Source organism: Oncorhynchus keta, chromosome 26 (genome assembly GCF_023373465.1).
Source record: "Oncorhynchus keta strain PuntledgeMale-10-30-2019 chromosome 26, Oket_V2, whole genome shotgun sequence".
NCBI lineage: Eukaryota > Metazoa > Chordata > Actinopteri > Salmoniformes > Salmonidae > Oncorhynchus > Oncorhynchus keta.
In genome coordinates this window covers 21970223-21991835 of record NC_068446.1, presented here as the reverse complement: position 1 = coordinate 21991835, position 21613 = coordinate 21970223, and the positions used below count along the sequence as shown (strand labels likewise).

The 21613-nt window shown below is 41.9% G+C and overlaps 1 protein-coding gene across 1 annotated transcript; it reads right to left on the bottom strand.

Moving 5' to 3' along the window:
- Positions 1-832: 832 nt before the first annotated feature.
- LOC118359097 (protein-glutamine gamma-glutamyltransferase K-like) lies at positions 833-17882 on the bottom strand. The gene is made up of 14 exons (XM_052480389.1): positions 17611-17882; positions 11570-11838; positions 9199-9390; positions 7948-8199; positions 5027-5145; positions 4790-4897; positions 4454-4631; positions 4208-4346; positions 3873-4065; positions 3590-3743; positions 3157-3441; positions 2881-3041; positions 2593-2729; positions 833-2052 (listed from the first exon to the last, which is right to left on the bottom strand). The coding sequence occupies exons 2-14, from the start codon at positions 11835-11837 to the stop codon at positions 1908-1910; spliced, it is 2331 nt and encodes a 776-aa protein (XP_052336349.1). The 5' UTR covers position 11838; positions 17611-17882; the 3' UTR covers positions 833-1907.
- Between the last annotated feature and the right edge of the window lie 3731 nt (positions 17883-21613).

The window sequence follows — 21613 nt, the reverse complement described above, 5'->3', positions numbered from 1 at the left end:
ATTTGACCTAAAGCACTGGGTGAGCAGACCACAGTGGGCTTCTCTTTTGAGCTCACAATAGCAGACCCAAGAGTGGGGTTCAAAAGAATGTGTACAAGATTACAAATGGCAACACCCCTGAAATCCCAAAGTGTGAAATGGAGCTGATCCTCACAGTCCCTCACTCCTCCCCCCCTTCTCTTTCCCTGTCTCAGGTGGTTGAGGGAGCTGCTCATCAGGTCTATGTTGATCAGCCTGAGGAGTTCAACAGCGTTGTGTAGACCATCTGTGATAATGTAGACTGAGAATGAGTGACTGTGTGTGTGTGACTAATTTAACAATGCTGCTTAATTTTATTTATATAATATAGCCTACTGTGTGAGTTTTGTTGGCAGAGGCTGATTAGCTCAGTGCCAACCACTATAGGCTTTTAAAAAAGTGTTCCTTTTCAAGAGGCTTGACATGTCATGACTGACAATAAGGTACCATTATAGTATCTTGACTTTATTATGAAGGGGTTGACTTATGACTGCCAATATCACGTGTTGTAATGAACTATTGAATAGGAAAATGGCCAAATAAATGTAGAAAGATGTGATTTGTACATTACAGTTTATGTATGTGCATGAGGGAGTGCGTTCATAATTGTGCATGATGTCAAACTGAACACTTACATCATTAAAATATCAACTCTTTCATAACATGTACTTGGGTAAACCTGTTGCTGTCACTCTACCAATTCTCTCTCTCTCTCTCTCTCTCTCTCTCTCTCTCTCTCTCTCTCTCTCTCTCTCTCTCTCTCTCTCTCTCTCTCTCTCTCTCTCTCACACACACACATAATAAGGACAAAGTATTTAAGTGGAATTAATTTACTCACATAGTATAAAAATGTAAATAGCACACAAATACAATACACTATTAAAACAGTTACAGATTATATGCTGTTTGTGAAAAAATAAACGCGTGTAGCTGCCATTTCAGCGTTTCTGTCATAAACCTCTACCTTGGGTGCTTCATTTAGTTCAGAGCTAATTGTGTACTTAATATGGAGTTGATAAGTGCAAAATAACAGCACATCTGATGTTAATACAAAACCTGGATCCAAAAAGCATGGGATGGAGCAGATTTAACTTGACTTCCTAATACTGATTTGTTCATCCAGTTCAAGTGGAAAGACTTTTAGACATTCACTCTACATGTAGTGCATTTTAAAAATGTTTAATTTTACCTTTATTTAACTAGGCAAGTCAGTTAAGAACAAATTCTTATTTTCAATGACGGCCTAGAAACAGTGGGTTAACTGCCTTGTTCATGGGCAGAACAACAGATTTGTACCTTTTCAGCTCGGGGATTCAATCTTGCAACCTTACGGTTACTGGCCCAACGCTCTACCCATTAGGCGCCCTGCCGCATAAGCATGGATATGTGTTTGAAAGAACTGATCTCTTAAAATCCATAACAACGTTTAGAAGTTAATAATAACACCAAAGTATTAGATAATTGCACAGTGTAAGTAAACACAAAGCCCTTCTATTAAGTGATAAATAATAGCTGAAATAAATCTGATGGTGTCATAGATAATGCATAATGTTCTGTCAACAGAACATGCCACACATTCTGTATAAAGTATTATTGTAAGGGCTGCAATCATTCGTTTAGCCACTTCAAGGCACATTATACAGGTCCAATCTGATATTGAGAGGGAGGAATGGAAAATATGTGACAACATGACTATAGAAAATGCTTGTCTTGCATGGTGTATGGTTTTCCTGTCTCACAACCTGTACTTTCGAACATCATAATTGACTCAACAGCAACACCAGTGCTCTGGTAGGGGGAAGAGGAAGGGAGATGATTTCTTCTGACCTCCATAGTGATTATGCCTCAATAGCCAAGCAGACCAAGAGAGGTCTATGGTGTCTGAAGACTTATTTCTCCTTCACGTTGATGTCAGCAACACCATGGACCTGTGTGAGCTGTTTACAGTCCAGTGAAGCCAACAGTTTCCTGGGTCCAGGCAGGGTGGGGACAAAGACCTCCGTCTGAACCACAGTGGAGCGACTGGCCACGTCACTGAGAGAATTGATAGAGATACTCAGTACTGCGCTTGTTCATAACATGAAGGAAGATTGACTACATGCACCACAGATTGACAGAGAGTATAGTGTCATATACAGAAATTCAAAAAATTCCAATTCAATTCCTTCAGGCTTCAGACAGTCTAGCTATACTGGAAATATAGGAGTACAGCTTGAAATGATTCAAAACAAATCCTACAGTAAACTTGTTGAAACTACGTCCATTAATGTAAATGTAAATATATAGAATTCCAATTCAATTACATTCCAAATATTAAATGGTTTACAATGCCAATTAAATTCCAATTTAAAAAGTTAAACAGTATAATTCCAATTCAATTCCTATTCCACAATTTCAAGTGTTAATCAGTGTAAATTCTCCACTTCACGAGTGAATTCAAGAATTGAATTCGAATTTCAAATGACATTGGATTTGACCCCAACCCTGGTTACAGGACATTTGTGTATGTCCATGTGATGAATGGAGTGACAAAGAGATAGGGCAAGCAGAATGTATGCGAACATAGTTTCTCACCCAACAGTGATCTGTCGAACACTCTGCAGGCCCAGCCCCTCTACACGGAACACCACTCCCTTCAGCGTGCATGGCAGAGGGTTGGTGAAGGAGATCTCAGCCGCCATCTTTTTCCCCACCACAGCCTCCCCTACTGGCTAGGAGGGAAAAGTATATGGAAACCTTATCATTACAGAACATCTCTGGATTATGTTGTCAACAGACAATTTTCAGATGGACAGACAGACACACATATAGATGCTGTGGATGATATTTATGGAGATATTAATTCATTCTGTTTCTGCTTACCTTAATGATGAGGTCAGGGGTGCGGAGGCGGAAGCTGAACTGAGTTGCCAGAACCTGCTGTGTCTCATTGACCCTGCCTGACAGGGTCAGCATCAGAGCAGCCTGGTCCACAAGCTGGTCCTGGTAGTTCTGGTACTGAAGGATCCACTCCAGGTTCTTCACTGTTAGGAGAGGGAGGCAGGATTAGGGTGAGAAAAACCTGGACATGCAATGAATAACACTGTCTGACTGAACATCCCTGATATACGTAACACAAGACATTTCCCAGTGGCTCACCTTCATTGGGTAGCAGCTCCACAGGAATTTGGTCCTTCTTGACAGTAGCCTTGACCACACCAGTGTAGTACATGACTGCCACCTGGCTGTGGAGGTTGATGGTGCGTGGTAGAGAACTAGCGTTGCGCATGACAATGGTCAGTTCTGCATCTCCCCCCATGCGTGGCCCCTCCCCATCCATGGTCACCTCTATGGATACATCCCGAGCGATGGGAGAGGAGTAGGCATCTGGTTTGGAGCCATAGCGACTTGCAGTCTCCACAGCGATGCGTTCCTCCTCTGTGCCTAGAAAGAATAACAATAAGAAAAAATAAAATTGATATTAACCTCTGGGTTCTTATACAGGAGTCTGCTTGTATAGGTATGGCAATGAAACTATGATATGCAATGCTACCCAGTGTTTGTTAATGTTTGCACTGCTATGTGAAGCTACCTTCTGGGTGCTTGTAAAGGTCTGTGATGTCATTGCGTTCATCGGAGCCCACAGCCTTGGTGCTGATACAGTGGCCCACTGCGTTTTTCTCACTGTGGATCTGGGTGAAGGTGCCATCCAGGTTCCTCTGCCAGTAGATCTTATCACTGTTCACCTACAGTACAGGTACAGCAGAGAGAGAGAGGTAGAGATGGTTGAGATGGAGGACATCTGAGACTAGGGGCAAGTGAGGTCATCACTGCATCTGAGAGAAAGGAAGGGAGAAGACACACTAGAGACCCACCTCGGCAAAGACGAATGGTGAGTCATGTTTCAGGAACACTTGTCCGTTACGGATGGCATTGATGGAGGCGGGGCCACAGCGGTATGTACCCTGACTGGTCTCCTGCGGGGTGGAGTCTACTACCTGCCAGCCGCCATAGCCGGGTGGCAAGTCTGGACGAGCCATCCAACAGTCGTTCCACACATGGAAGTTCCTAAAGCGGGAATGGGTTATAACTTAGATGTAATCTAGTAAATCTACATTGTATTTACATAAGTGGTGTGTGATGACATGACTAAGATGATGTAGTACTGAATGATACCATGAGTCAGAGAGTATGATTATATTCTACTCACCAGATGGAGTCAGAGTTGAGGTGATCTATAGACTCCAACTTCTCATCGAAATACACGTCTGTTGTCAAGGAGACATCTGTGTCGTGGGCGGAGTTGAAGTTGGACACACTCCGGGAGGGAATGCCCAAACACCTCAAGACTGGAAGAGATTGGAGGGTGAGAGGTTAGGGGTTGTTGCATAGCAACATGGCAATCAAGTTTCCCTCAGATAAGTCATTTGATTTATCCAAAGACATACAAACACACCCGTGGTGGTGACCCCAGAGAAGACCCAGCACTGGCCATATCTGACCGGTGCGCCTCCGTCCTTATGGTACTTATTCAGGATGTCCACACTGCCACTCCAGGATGTAGGGGAAGTCCCGCCCGCATAGTTCCCTGACCAGTTCCCCTCCAGGATCCCACAGTCATCTGGGGAGTTGATCTGGGATAAAGGAGAGTACGAGTTCACTTTGGATTCAGTTTAGAGTTGGAATAATGAGGTGCCAGTTTGGTTGGACATTGGTTGGACTTAGAGGGGAGGTTAGAGGTGATATTGTGAAGTTTTAAAATGTAGGCCCTGTGTTTGCGAGGAGGACTCACCATGGCTGAAATGACTCGTACCACGTTGACAGAGTCTCCCCAGCCTGAGGGGGGGGTCGCACTCTTCTCCAAAGCATAAAGACAGGCATCCAGGATCCCCTTGTCAAACTGAGAAATAGAGAGGGAGAGATGGAAGGAGAGAGAGAAGCAGGGGCAATGATAGAAAGATGTTAGTTCGGTCTGTCCTACTCAGAACATTTTATCATCAACTGACTTACAATCTTCATTTTCCTTCACCTGTCCATAGTTCCACGTTCTTGAACCAATCTGGTTCTCTGTGCCGTAGTAGAGCCTTCCAACATCATTCAGGATATACTCGTTCTTCTCATCGCCATCTTCCATGTACACTGTGTCATCTGACGGAGAGGGAGAGAGAGGTTGTATCCAGTTGTTCAAAAGGAAAACAATTCCATTGTGTGATGTCATCAGCCTGAAATGAGGGTGAAAACTATGGAGAGTCTCTGAGCCTACACTGTTAGAAAATAAACAGTGCTATCTAGAATCTAAAAAGGTTATTCGGTTGTCCCCATAGGAGAACCCTTTGAAGAAACCTTTTTGGTTCCAGGTAGAACCCTTTTTAGGTCCATGTAGAATAATTTCGACAGAGGGTTCTACCCTTTTGGAACCCCTTTTTCTAAGAGTGAGGGGTTGGCTGAGGACAGGGACAAGCTCTCTTTGTATTAACTAATTTACTTGTCTCCTTCTCCCTCTCTCTCTCTCTCTCTCTCTCTCTCTCTCTCTCTCTCTCTCTCTCTCTCTCTCTCTCACACACAAAGGCAAGCTGCCTAAATGACTACAGACCCGTAGCACTCACGTCCGTAGCCATGAAGTGCTTTGAAAGGTTGGTAATGGCTCACATCAACACCATTATCCCAGAAACCCTAGACCCAATCCAATTTGCATACAGCCCAAACAGATCCACAGATGATGCCATCTCTATTGCACTCCACACTGCCCTTTCCCACCTGGACAAAAGGAACACTTATGTGAGAATGCTATTCATTGACTACAGCTCAGCGTTCAACACCATAGTACCCTCAAATCTCATCACTAAGCTAAGGATCCTGGGACTAAACACCTCTCTCTGCAACTGGATCCTGGACTTCCTGACAGACCACCCCCAGGTGGTGAGGGTAGGTAGCAACCCATCTGCCACGCTGATCCTCAACACTGGAGCTCCCCAGGGGTGCGTGCTCAGTTCCCTCCTGTACTCCCTATTCACCCATGACTGCATGGCCAGGCACGACTCCAACACCATCATTAAGTTTGCAGACGAAACAACAGTGGTAGGCCTGATCACCGCCAACAACGAGACAGTCTATAGGGAGGAGGTCAGAGACCTGGCCGGGTGGTGCCAGAATAACAACCTATCCCTCAACGTAACCAAGACTAAGGAGATGATTGTGGACTACAGGAAAAGGAGGACCGAGCACGCCCCCATTCTCATAAACCAGGCTGTAGTGGAGCAGGTTGTGAGCTTCAAGTTCCTTGGCGTCCACATCACCAACAAACTAGAATGGTCCAAACACACCAAGACAGTCGTGAAGAGGACACGACAAAGCCTATTCCCCCTCAGGAAACTAAAAGGATTTTGCATGGGTCCTGAGATCCTCAAAAGGTTCTACAGCAGCACCATTGAGAGCATCCTGACTGGTTACATCCCTGCCTAGTACGGAAATTGCTCTGCCTCTGACTGCAAGGCACTACACAGAGGGTAGTGCGTACGGCCCAGTACATCACTGGGGCTAAGCTGCCTGCCATCCAGGACCTCTACACCAGGCGGTGTCAGAGGAAGGCCCTAAAAATGGTCAAAGACCCCAGCCACCCCAGTCATAGACGGTTCTCTCTACTACCGCATGGCAAGCGGTACCGGAGTGCCAAGTTTAGGACAAAAAGGCTTCTCAACCATTTTACCCCCAATCCATAAGACTCCTGAACAGGTAATCAAATGGCTACCCGGACTATTCGCATTGTGTGCCCCCCCAACACCCCAACCCCTATTTTACGCTGCTGCTACTCTCTGTTTATCATATATGCATAGTCACTTTAACTATACATTCATGTACATACTACCTCAATTGGGCCGACCAACCAGTGCTCCCGCACATTGGCTAACCGGGCTATCTGCTCTGACCCACCACCCGCCAACCCCTCTTTTACGCTACTGCTACTCTCTGTTCATCATAGATGCATAGTCACTTTAACCATATCTACATGTACATACTACCTCAATCAGCCTGACTAACCGGTGTCTGTATGTAGCCTCGCTACTTTTATAGCCTCGCTACTGTATATAGCCTGTCTTTTTACTGTTGTTTTATTTCTTTACTTACCTATTGTTCACCTAATACCTTTTTTGCACTATTAGTTAGAGCCTGTAAGTAAGCATTTCACTGTATTGATTTGATCAATTCAATTCAATTAAATGGGCTTTATTGGCATGGGAAACATATGCTAACATTGCCAAAGCAAGTGAGGTAGATAATATACAAAAGTGAAATAAACAATAAAAATGAACAGTAAACATTACACTCACCGAAGTTCCAAAATAATAAAGACATTACAAATGTCATATATATATATATATATATATATATACAGTGTTGTAACGATGTACAAATGGTTAAAGTAGAAAAGGGAAAATAAATAAGCATAAATATGGGTTGTATTTACAATGGTGTTTGTTCTTCACTGGTTGACCTTTTCTTGTGGCAACAGGGTCACAAATCTTGCTGCTGTGATGGCACACTGTGGTATTTCACCCAGTAGATATGGGAGTTTATAAAAATCTGGTTTGTTTTCCAATTCTTTGTGGATCTGTGTAATCTGAGGGAAATATGTTTCTCTAATATGGTCAAACATTGGGCAGGAGGTTAGGAGGTGCAGCTCAGTTTCCACCTCATTTTGTGGGCAGTGTGCACATAGCCTGTCTTCTCTTGAGAGCCAGGTCTGCCTACGGCGGCCTTCCTCAATTTTATTTTATATTTTACCTTTATTTAACTAGGCAAGTCAGTAGGTAGCACACGGGAGGACATTTTTGTATTTTTTTTACCTCCCTCCCTCCCTCCCTCTCTCTCCCTCCTCTCCCTCTCTCTCTCTCTCTCTCTCTCTCTCTCTCTCTCTCTCTCTCTCTCTCTCTCTCTCTCTCTCTCTCTCACCTTTACACCAGGGGTTAAACAGCATGCAGATGTCATTCCCAGGGTCATGTGTAGATGTGGCCTCCCCCTTTGGGCTTTGCGTTGCCACGGTGAGCTGGTATCGGCCAATCACAGCTGTGGGCGGGGAGTTGATGGACAGCTTGAGCCTCTTGCCGTCCCGTTGCACAATCTTGGCCTCCCAACGGTCATCCTCCAGCTCCTCAACCAATGGGATGATGACATGGGTGCCCTTTGCCACTGTAGGCAAGGGTCCTATCCCAGACAGACACAAACAAATATTATTCAGTATCATAGAATGAAATATGTTGAAATTCTGTCGTGCAATTTCTCTTACTCCTATTTTAGCTGAATTTTTTATTTATTGCTGTCATGAAAAAAATAACATGAAGTTGGTTTGTTGGCAAAAACAGGTATTTCATTTGGTAATAAAACACACGTGTTGATTTATAATCTGTAGTTAGTTATTAACGGCATCAAGAAATTGCTTCCTAAAAGAGTTCCATGTCAGATTGGTGACTGCACCCAAGGTGTTAACAGGGTGTGTTTGAGAAAACAAGCAGAGCAACATTCTCTTCCTCAAACACACACACACACACACACACACACACACACACACACACACACACACACACACACACACACACACACACACACACACACACACACACACACACACACACACACGCGCGCATCTACAGTACACTCATTCTGCAGATCTATACAGTATCTGTCCTAAATGTTGATTTGCTGCTTGTCTATTAATACACATCTCTCATTCAGTACACACTCATATTCAATTAATCTCTAAGATAAATATTACAATCTAGAAGCTGAAAGTGCATGGTGAAATTAGTTGGTGGGTTGGTTGGTGGCGAAGCTGTTTATGGTAGGAATGAATTATCAGTGGAAAGAGGGGATTTTGCAGGACTGTGAGAGAGGCAGGCTCCTGCTATACACTGGAGGCTTGCCACAAACCACATGCATGACTCCAGTTACCATGGTGATAATCACCAAAACATGGTGCAAGCACAGGGCCGTTCCAAGACACAAGCGCACGCTGACACACAAGCTCATGCCAATAAACAAAAACACACAACCAACTAGTTACTCTGTCAGTTCCCATGATTGGTTATAAAGGGCTTACTGTTATCATGTGCACTTGTTAGCCCTATGGCTTCTCATCAGGGGAACTAGGGAGGACATTTTTGAGTCATTGTAACCCTTCATGATTTAGCAGAATGTCTCACTGACCTGTCCTAAGCTCCAGATGGAGTCTGTCCGTGTTGGAATTGTAAGGTCGCGAGAGGTCAAGCCACATCATGAAGATCTGACCCCTGCGGATGATGAGGCCATCACCGTAGTAACGGTCTGTGTGATGCTCCATGCGGTTCTGACCTTTATTTTTTTTCATCAGGTCAATGGACCGCACAATCAACAACAGCTCTGAGACAACAGGAAGAGAGGGAAGTTCATATTAAAGTCAACCATTCTGTCACAAATGTCACAATGTCTTGCGTAGTAACAATGAAATACAATGCTCAATTCTTGAAATTAAATCTAAAAAGGGATTAAATTCATTTTTGTCTTACAGATCAACACAACCTACTCCAATTTCTTTAAGTGAAAGAAAATGATCTAAAATGTTCCAAATGAATAATACATGTAAAAAAATATCAAGTTGTTATGATTGTATATGTTTTCACAGCCCAGAGTTAATACACTGAACAAAAATATAAATGCAACATGCAACTATTTAAAAGATTTTACTGAGTTACAGTTCATATAAGGAATGCAGTCAATTGAAATAAATTCATTCGGCCATAACATGTGAATTTCACGACTGGGAATACAGATATGCATCTGACGGTCACAGATAGCTTTAAAAAATGTAGGGGCATGGATCAGAAAACCAGTCAGTATCTGGTGTGACCATTTGCCTCAGGCAGTGTGGCACATCTCCTTCACATAGAGTTGATCAGGCTGTTGATTGTGGCCTGTGGAATGGTGTCCAACTCCTCTTCAATGGCTGTGCGAAGTTGCTGGGAACTTAGTGGGAACTTGAACACGCTGCTGTGCACGTCAATCCAGAACATCCCAAACATGCTCAATGGGTGACATGTCTGGTGACTCTACAGGTCATGGAAGAACTGAGACATTTTCAGCATCCACGAATTGTGTACAGATCCTTGCGACATGGGGCCGTGCATTATCATACTGAAACATGGGGTGATAGTGGAGGATGAATGGGATGACAATGACCTTTATGATCTGGTCATAGTATCTCTGTGCATTCAAATTGCCATCGATAAACTGCAATTGTGTTCGTTGTCCGTAGCTTATTCCTGCCCATACCATAACCCCACTGCCACTTTGGGGCACTCTGTTCACAATGTTGACATCAGCAAACCGCTCGCCCACATGATGCCATACAGGCCGTCGGCCATCTGCCCGGTACAATTGAAACCGGAATAAATCCGTAAAGAACACACTTCACCAGCATGCCACTGGCCATAGAAGGTGGCTGCAGTCAGGTCAAGACCCCGATGAGGACAACGAGCACGCAAATGAGCTTTCCTGAGACGGTTTCTGACAGTTTGTGCAGCAATTCTTCGGTTCTGCAAACCCACAGTTTCATCAGCTGTCCTGGTGGCTCATCTCAGACCATCCCGCAGGTGAAGAAGCCAGATTTGGACCACTCAGGGAAACTCAACAACTCTTGGAAAGTCATTCTGGTAGGTCGTTGGCATTAACATGTGAGTAATTGTACCACTAAAAAAGAAAACTCTATCCCAGGGTTAGGTTTTCAGTAGACTGTGGTTAGTTTTCCTCTAACTTTTTACCTGGGCTTATCTCCTTTCATATTTACTTTTGATCCTGAAAAACCTCCCAGTCCCTGCCGGTGACAAGCATACCCATAACATGATGGTGCCACCACAATACTTGAAAATACAGAGGTTTTTACTTTGTGTCGTGTTGTATTGAATTTGATCCAAACCTGAATTTTTTTATTTAGGCCAAAAGCAAATTTCTTTGCCCTGTTGTCTTGCAGTATTACTTAATGGCCTTGTTGCAAATAGAATAGAGTGGATTTTTTAACACAGGATTCCTTCTTTCACTTTGTCACACAGGCCAGTAATTTCAATCCTTACAGAAAAAACCACATGATTTCACACATGGAAAATCACATGACCCCACATGAAATTTCATGTGAATTTCATTTTTGGAACAATTCACATGTGATTACATGTTTTCACATGTGTAGTTTCATGTTATCACATGTTGCTTCACATGTTGTCACATGCTATCATATTAACTAAGATCATAGATCACGTTTTCCATAAGGAGAGTGAATGCAATGTTGTTGATCCTCTGTATTTTTAATTAGTGTGGTGGCAGCATCATGTGATGGGCATGCTTATTAACTCTGGGGTGTGAAGACATACGCAATCAATACATCTTCATTTTTTATGACTTTCACTTTGAAAATGTGGAATAGCTTGTGTCGATAGGTAGGAAGGAAATCCAATTGAAGATTTCATTTATAAGGCAGCAAAATGAAGACTGCAAGGGGTGTGTAGACTTTCACTAGCGACTGTATGGTATTTTTAAAAGTGTAAATTACCTTCAAGGTTACTTCCATTAGTGACTGGCTTGTCACCATTCCCCACAGGCTTGTCTGCATCATCGATCCCTGTGACAACGTTATCTGCGATGTCATCATCTTTGCTCAGTCTTTGACAGCAACAAGGACAGATCTTACGTAACCATTGTCGACACCCCCCTTCTTCTGTGTTCTTCTCTGGCTCCTCATCTTTCTCCCATCCCAGTGTGACTGATGGGAAGCGACCAACTGTAGACGTGTTTCTGACTGATGGTGTTTCCACAGGCATCCTGAGAATCAGAAGAGAACAGAGAGTGGCATGTAATTGTTGTCACTTTGCCTTGTGCTTAGAACTCTATCCTCAATCCAGATCCATCCAATAACCTTTTGAACAATTGTCATTATAATTGGCCAATGTGCATCACAAATCAAATGTAGTCCTCTCGCCTAATGAGTGAATTAAAGCTATGGTATACTCATCACTTGTGATCGCATTAATATATTAATACCCCTCCTAACTCTCCTATTATGTGTCCAGTCTCTCCCATAAACTCCTCTTCTTCTTCCACTCTCTTTTATCCAACTCCTTTTTATTTCATTCCCCCCACCACACACACACGCACAATTGTCATACTTGAGTAAAAGTAAAGATACCTTAACAGAAAATCACTCAAGTAAAGTACATTATTTTCTATAGAAATGTAGTGAAGTAAAAGTAAAAGTTGTCAAAAATATAAATAGTAAAGTACACATACCCCAAAACACTGTAGTACTTTACAATAGTACTTTAAAGTATGTTTTATTTCTATACTTTACACCACTGGTAATAATTATTTTTAATCATTATTTAATCATCAGTTTTTATTTACTAACTATATTTTATCAATGTACCAATCAGGTTTCAGGAAGAAGCATAGCACAATTATAGCAGCCATGAAGGTTTTAAATGATAAAACTGAAGCCCTTGACAAAAGACAGCACTGTGTCTCACTTTTATTGATCTCTCTAAGGCTTTTGATACAGTTGATCATGCTATACTAAGGCAGAGATTGTCAAGTGTAGGTCTTTCAGAGCATGCAGTTGCATGGTTTGCTAACTATCTGTCTGTGCACTCAATTTGATGGGCTTATGTCTGTTAAATTGTCTGTCTTTAATGGTGTGCCCCAAGGCTCTGTACTTGGTCATCTCTTATTCACTATTTATATAAATGATTTAGACAAAAATGTCCAAAATGCGCAAAATGCTGATGATACTGTTATTTACTGTTGTGCCCCGTCTCTTACAAAAGCTTTCCAGAACTTGCAAACTGCTTTTTATACTATTCATACCTTGTGTCAATTGAAGCTTATCCTCAATACTGACAAAAACTAAACTAATGGTGTTTTCTAAAGCAAGAAATAGACCTCTGAACCTTTTACCTATTACTACCCGTCAGGGCAAAGAGATTGAGGTTGTAACGTCATATAAATATCTTGGAATTTTAATTGATGACGGCCTCTCTTTTAAATCGCATATTCAACAACTTACAAAAATATTGAAGCTGAAATTGGGATTTTATTTTAGGAATAAGGCCTGTTTTTCTTTTGAAGCCAGAAGGAGGCTAGTGTCAGCTACATTTATGCGTTTACTAGACTATGGGGTTATTTTATATATGAATGCTTCCGCCCAGTGTTTGATATCAATTGACACCCTTTACCATGGCTTTGGGATTTTAAACTGCAAAACCCAGCACTTTGAGATGTATTTTAAAACTGCAAAACCCTTACGCACCACATATTGAGATAGTTGAAATACATATTGAGGTAGTTTAAAATAAGGGGATAAGTGAATCTGTTATTCAATGTGTTTCTATTGGCTAATAGCAGTAATGCCAAATAGTTTCACTCCCCCCCAAAAATGTGATACCTTAATAAGGGGTCTTAAAAATCTAAATCAAATAGCTAAATGATCCTTGGTATGACCATTTTAAAACATTTCCATATCTTAGCTTAGACCCCCCCTCTACTGGCTTAGACACGGCTTAGACTCTAGAGGTAAGTATCTTACTGTGATTGTTTTTACTTAAAGTGGTCAAAAATTAACAAAAAAAAAGCTTATTTCAAAATAAAAGTTTCCAAAGCAAGAATTTTGCTAGGACTGTCTGGTAGAGAAAAACTTAAAACTAGCTGTTATTGTCAGTGAGGTTTTAAACTCTTGATTATTGATCTATTAACTAATGTCACCAGGCAGGCCAAAACTCCATCCCACCAAAACAGGCTGAAATTTCAGGTGGTCTTTTCAAACAGCTCTTACACTAAAGGGAAATATAATAATTTTCACAATTTCACAGTATTATTACAACCTCATAGTGTAGAAATACACATAAAAAGCACAGGGCCTTTAAAGTCGCCCAACCACCTCATTACTTATGTACATGCCAATGAGGAGAATCAAAGAAGGGAGTGGAGAGATTGAGGCTAAATTATAGACAGAGAGAGAAAGGAATGTTTCTTCATCGTCAATGTTAAACCTAACACATGTGACCTCAGACTTAAGAACAAACATGGGAGGGAGAGAGGGTGTAAAAACATTCCACTGACTTTGAGTTCAAGATAGAAATTGCGCAACTGTTGAGATATGTGAACAAGTGGAATAGTGGGATATGTGAACAGTCTAACTAAAATTGGAAATGCCTAAATAGTGCAAATATAACTGACACTTGCTGCCTACACATAAATATATGCACATACCGTACATTCACAAACACGATATGCATGCAATATACACACACACACACACACACACACACACACACACACACACACACACACACACACACACACACACACACACACACACACACACACACACACACACACACACACACACACACACACACACACACACACACACACAAACCATCAGACACACGGACACACACTCATATACAGGTAATTGCCAAAATAAAGGAAACACCAACATAAAGTCTCTTAATAGGTGTTGGGCCACCATGAGCCAGAACAGCTTCAATGTGCCTTGACATGTGTCTGGAACTCTATTGGAGGGATGCGACACCATTCTTCCATGAGACATTTCATCGTTTAGTTGGTGGTGGAAAACGCTGTCTCAGGCGCCACTCCAGAATCTCCCATAAAGTGTTCAATTGGGTTGAGATCTGGTGACTTATGCGGTATGGTTTACAGCATTTTCATGCTCATCAAACCACTCATGAAATATGTTTGCCAACATCTTAAACCAAGTCAGCCTTGAAATAATATGCTCTCCATCTTATCTGCCAGGGTTGAAAGTGCTACAAGTGAATGTGAGCATGTTTCAGTAGCCTGTGGGTTAGGCATGGCTAGACTTTGACTGATACATCATGTACACTGTGGAAGCCTGTTTCTGATACTACTGTGTTAGAGCAGTCTTCCATGACCTGAACACCTTGCCTAGTAGACTTGATTATGTACAGCAGTCACTGTTGATAGGGCTTGCCCTCAAGTTTGGATACAGCTAGTCTGTGGTGGATGTAGTGTAGTACATGTATGTATTTATATTGTAGACGTATGTATTTAAACGAGATGAGGGTTGAAATAGTCATACTGTATAGGTCAAGTAATGTAGGCCGGTGAGGTGTATCCGTGTGAGTGAACTCATGTCTGTAAGTGCTTGAATGATTTCTTTCTTTGTTATTACTTTTCTGATATAATTACTGCAGAAACGGGCTTAACAAAGGAGGATGAAAATAGGGCAGGTCTTAAAATAACAGACCAATCCATTATAAAGACATGCAGGCACGAAATCATACAATAAGGACACACAAAATAATCTAGTTTATTACCACACCCTATTCTTCATTTTTTCTTGGGTCCTTTTCCTTAGTCGCACCCTTTCTGTTCTGTGAACATCTGTCTGTCTATTATTTGAATTACAATGTTTTTCAATGTAGACAAATACATTTCTTATAACATTGCAGGTTTATTTGAACTGTTTAACTGTTTGACAGCTGTTACACTTTTACTGAATTATTATTATTATTTTACACCCTTATTTGACCAGGTAAGTTGACTGAGAACACATTCTCATTTACAGCAACGACCTGGGGAATAGTTACAGGGAAGGAAGAGGGATGAATGAGCTAATTGGAAGCTGGGGATGATTAGGTGGCCGTGATGGTATGAGGGACCACCGAGCGTCAGGACACCTGTTTAATGTCCCATCCGAAAGACAGCACCCTACACATGTCCCCAATCACTGCCCTGTTTCATTGGGATCTCCTTAGACCAGAGGAAAGACTGCCTTCTACTGGCCCTCCAACACCACTTCCAGCAGCATCTGGTCTCCCATCCAGGGACCGACCAGGACCGACCCTGCTTAGCTTCAGCCAGCAGTAGGATGCAGGGTCACAAATTGATTGGCCAAACAAATGAGTTCATTTGTTACTTTGTCAGCGGCCAATTGGCTAATCCTGCCGGTTCACTCTGGGTTCTAAAAAAGTGTCCTAACTATCAACAGTAATGACGCCGCTGACAGAAGTGGAGTCACTGCTTAGTTCACGCAGCACTTCTTAATAAAATAAGGAATGTTTGTCGGGAAAGAGGGGTCAAGCACCGAGAGTTATGCCAATTTTCACCATCTATATGGGAGGTGTGAATTGCAGGATATTATCACGTTCTATGTGCTCAGGTAGAAACCATAGTCTAGTTGATACATCAGGTATTCTTATGTGGGTGAGTCAACTTCTTTGAAGGACATTGTTTTATAGAATTGAATACATGTTATTGTGCTCCATTTCAGGTAAACTTTACTACAAGAAACAAAACATTTAATAATTTTGAGACTACAGGAAACAACGTCAGTCATGGCTACTTTGGTTGGCAACAGCCTTGGGCTATCGTAGTCTTGACTGTAGAAAAACAGGAATCTCTGAAGTTTTTTGGGGGTATCTGTACTATCTACTACTACTCCTTTATTATTTATATTTCTTGACAACTTCACCACATTCCTAAATAAAATAATGCAGTTTTTACTCCATACATTTCCCCTGGCATCCAAAAGCACTCGTTAGATTTTGAATGCTTGGCAGGACAGGAAAATAGTCAAATTCATGCAATTATCAAGAAAACATCCCTGGTCATCCCTACTGCCTCCGATCAGGCGGACTCACAAATGCTTTGTTTGTAAATTACTGTATGTCTGAGTTTTGGAGAGTGCCATCAGTAAATGTACAAAAAACAAGAAAATTGTGCCATTTGATTTGCTTAAAATAAGGAATTTGAAATGATTTATACTTTTGCTTTGGACTTAAATAAATTTAAAACCAAATACTTTTAGACTTTTTAAATGTGCAGAAATTCCTAAAAACTTGTTTCCACTTTGTCATTATGGGGTAATGTGTGTAGATTGTGGAGGAATTGTTATTTATTTAATCCATTTTAGAATAAGGCTGTAACGTAACAAAATGTGGAAAAGGTCAAGGGGTCTGAATACTTTTCAAAGGCACTTGTAATTTTGTAGGCCATATGTACTGCACCAGAATTGCAGGTTCTCCACCAGCTTTATCATGGTTTGAACGAGGTGCCTAATTCCAGTCCATATAATACAGTATAATACAATGGAGTAATACAGTTCACAAAATATTAGCATACTGGAGTTTGTTTCACTTGTTTACCCAAGAGAGCATATAGCTAGCTACATCTATGGAATTTTATGTTTTTCTGTCTTGTGTAATGTGCAGTATCTTATATATCATAGGCCTATATTGGATAACGGCACCATCATTTTGGGCTTGGGCTCATTAAATGCCTTTAATGTAGGGCTCATAAAATGTATTTAATGTACGGCTCATCAGGCTCAGGTAGCATCAGGCTTGAATATTTGATCAAAACTCCAATCAAATCCAAACATAGGCCTATTTATATGCTTTATATGCTTTTGAATGACACTTCCAGGGTTAGCATGGAGAAAAGTGATTTATTCTCAGGATGGAACATTTGTAAATCAACTGGAAAATATTCATCAATTAATTACATCAATTAATGAATCAACATGTCAATTATAGGCATTTGTAGATATTCACTTACTTTGTAATCTATGTGATGAGTTCTCTGATGGGTTAAAGTGTTTGTTGAATCACCCGGCAGCCCTTGTCTGACTGAACAGTCAGATATGCGGGTTCAAAATAATATTGCCCTGGTATGCGGTGCGCGTCTTCTTTTCTTCACAGAGTATGCGGTCTTCACGCTGTGTTCACGCTGTGAACTACTGTTAGTATATCGTCTTTGAGAGACCTTTTAAACTAAAGATTGTGAGGCAGTAGACACACCCTCCTCCCCACCTCATAAGGGGAGGAAAAGTCATGTATCTTTACACACAGGGGATCCGTCATGAGACTGCTCACATGAATGCAGTAGTTGAACCAGTCAGGCTTCCATGCAGAACCTCCACCACTGTGCTGTCTAAACAAGTCAAGAAAAAGGATTCTAAACCTACAGTACGTACACACGCACACACACACACACACACACACGCACACACACACACACACACACACACACACACACACACACACACACACACACACACACACACACACACACACACACACACACACACACACACACACACACACACACACACACACACACACACACACACACACACACACCTAAGCAAACATATGAGACATCTACTTGTGATGTCACTCTCACTCTCATGTGAGCCCCTTAGAGTGCCATTTCCCATATATCTTGTGACTTCAAAGGGGAAAGTTGCCTCTGAGTAAGTTCAAACAAACCCCTCCAAACACAGAGCAGTCATTAGGACATGATCTGTAACTACAGTGCAGTCTAAAAATATGTAAACACAACGCCTGCCATACGGTATCTACATTTGCTGTATTATACTGTACATGGTAAAACAGTTGGCTCTGCAATCTGAGAGAATTCATGGTGACAAAAACATATCTGAGATTCTCATGTGATGTAAAATCAAATCCACATGGGTCTCTTTAAACAGAAACACAGCCCCTATCACAGGACAGTGCAATATCTTGTAACTTGATGCTTCACATTCTCGTAACATTCATTTCAACGTTATTTTGTATAAATGTCAGTGAAATTAATTTCTGTTTGTCAACAGTGAGGGTAAGAAGTAGACTATTTATCATGAATAAGTAGATTTAGTAGAAAGGTTCTTAGGAACCAGGCTCACGGTACCATGGGTCAGGAAACAGAAACATGTCATTGCAAGAATTTCCTAACGAGCCAGAACGAATACAGCATGTTGGCAGAATTCAAACCTACATAGAATAATGCCACCACTTTCTTTTTCCACTTAACTTTAACTGCTGTGGATTGTGTCAGTATACGTATATTTACACAAATTGTTCACTTACACACAAAAACGTACAATAATGTCAGCTAAAAGTCTTCCCAGACATATGGAGAGAACATGGACTGGTTCATACACACATATGGGAGTAGTTACACACACACACATACTGAGGTATTGGTAAGGGTTGCCATATTGCCATGGGCAAGTGATCTAAGCAGTTGCGGAAGTTGAGCCTGTTCTTTGGTTGCCCCATTGGGCAGGTGATTTTGTTTTTACTGATAACAAAAAAAATGCAAAGAATTCCAGTAGTCTGGTCCTTCTTGTTCCTCCCCTGTGTTTAGGTGAAAAAAAGCTTTGGCCAAAAAAAATCTTTGGCCAACACAAAAATACTCCTGACTTGCCCAATGAGGAAATGCCTTTCAGACCTTAAAGCTGAGATCCCCAAAAGGTGAAACAGTGCCACTGGCGGCCCCAGGCACATTTGTTCTTGTTTTTGAAAAGGAGGAGATAAACATCCAGCAACATAATAAAAAGATATCGTAGTACATGCTCTTCTGTTTTATCGCACGTGCAGTGATGTCCAAGGGGAATAAAACAGTGTTAGTTGTTTTAACTGGAGTCTTTGTTTTTGTATTATACAATGGGTGGGACTAATCCTGAATGCTGATTGGTTATTAAAACCTACACTAACCAGAAGCCATGGACAGATGGCAGCATTCGCGCAAAACTGAAAGCGAGAACCATCACATTTAACCATGGCAAGGTGACTGGGAATATGGCAGAATACAAACAGAGTAGTCATTCCCTCTGCAAGGCAATCAAACAGGCAAAACGTCAGTATAGCGACAAAGTGGAGTCGCAATTCAACTGCTCAGACAGGAGACGTATGTGGCAGGGTTCACAGACAATCACGAATTACAAAAGGACAGCCAGCCACGTCATAGACACTGACGTCTTGCTTCTAGACAAGCTAAACACCTTCTTTGCCCGCTTTGAGGATAACACACTGCCACCGACGCAGCCCGCTACCAAGGACTGTGGGCTCTCTTTCTCCATGGCCGACGTAGGTAAGACATTTAAACGTGTTAACCCTCGCAATGCTGCCGGCCCAGACGGCATCCCTAGCCGCGTCCTCAGAGCATGCGCAGACCAGCTGGATGGTGTGTTTACAGACATATTCAATCTCTCCTTATCCCAGTCTGCTGTCTCCACTTGCTTCAAGATGGCCACTATTGTTCCTGTACCCAAGAATGCAAAGGTAACTGAACTAAATTACTATCGCCCCGTAGCACTCACTTCTGTCATCATGAAGTGCTTTGATAGACTAGTCAAGGATTATATCACCTCCACCCTACCTGTCATCCTCCAATTTCTATGTTTGGGAATGAGTATGATTCCCAATTAGAGGCAGCTGATTATTGTTGTCTCTAATTGGGTATCATACTTAAGGTGTCCCTGTTCCCACCTGTTTTTGTGGGATATTGCTTGTGTATGTGCTTGTAGCACCACTGAGGTTACGTTTCGTCGCTTGTTTATTTTTTATTTTTTTGAAGTTTCACTGCAAATAAAGATGTGGAACTCGACACACGCTGTGCCTTGGTCCCGTCCTTATCACGAACATGACACACTCACCCACTCCACACTGAATAGCAGGCTAGTGATTGCTTTGCAATTTTTGCAGGTAGACACGGATTCCTTCCAAACCACTCATTGTTGAATTTGTGATTTCCAACTTGTTGTGTAATGTTCATGTCCAATGGCCGATGAGCACCGATACGTTTTATCTATAATTTCTCTTCATTATTTCTCTTCATATGAGAAGGATTGAAAAGGATCTGTCAGTAGATTGTCGACTTGATTCATTATGATGATTGCTAGCTTGCTAGCTAAGATTTTGAAAGAATGACATGATCAGTCCAATCAAAGCTATGCTAGCTATAACGTGATTTGAGGTAATTGTATCTGTGGCCAATGACATCGAGCCTTCTTGGATGGGCACTTCTAATGTAACTCTATGGCAGCAACCAAGGGGCTTGAATTTTCGAGCTCTCCCCGTAGATTTTGCGTTGATGTAGTGTCCCCATGAGTAACAGAACACTGAGCCAATTACGCTCCATATTCTCCGCTGGCTGCCCCACCACCACAGAAAGCAATGCAATGAGCTTTTTGGAGCTGCTTTACTCAAGAAAGCCCATGTTTGTATGCGGCTTTATTAACTACATTTATAATTTTTTTTACATGGTTTTCAAACTGATATGTGACACGTATTAATGCCAAAATAACATGCTAAACAGGCGGGGCTCTGCCCCACCTGCCCTGAATGACGGATCGCCACTGGTTCTTACACATTACTTACAAACTGTCTCTCATATTGCGCAATCCCAATAACTGTCACACCCTGATCTGGTTCACCTGTCCTTGTGTCTCCACACTCTCCAGGTGTCGCTTATTATCCTCTGTGTTGATATCCCTTTCCTGTCTCTCTGTGGCAGTTCGAGTTAGTATGTCTTGACTTTTGGAGTGCTGAGGACAACAAGCAAGCTCAGTGGATGTATTGGTTCTGACAGATCACTTCACCAAGTTAGCTCACGCCTTTCCATACTCAAATCAAACGGCAAAGTAAGTTGCTAGAAAGATATGCGATAACGTATTTTGTGTCTATGGATTTGCTGAGCAGATCCACATAGATCAAGGGGCCAATTTGGAGAGTGAGCTAATCGCAGAACTTCTCAAGCTCTCTGGTGTCGCCAA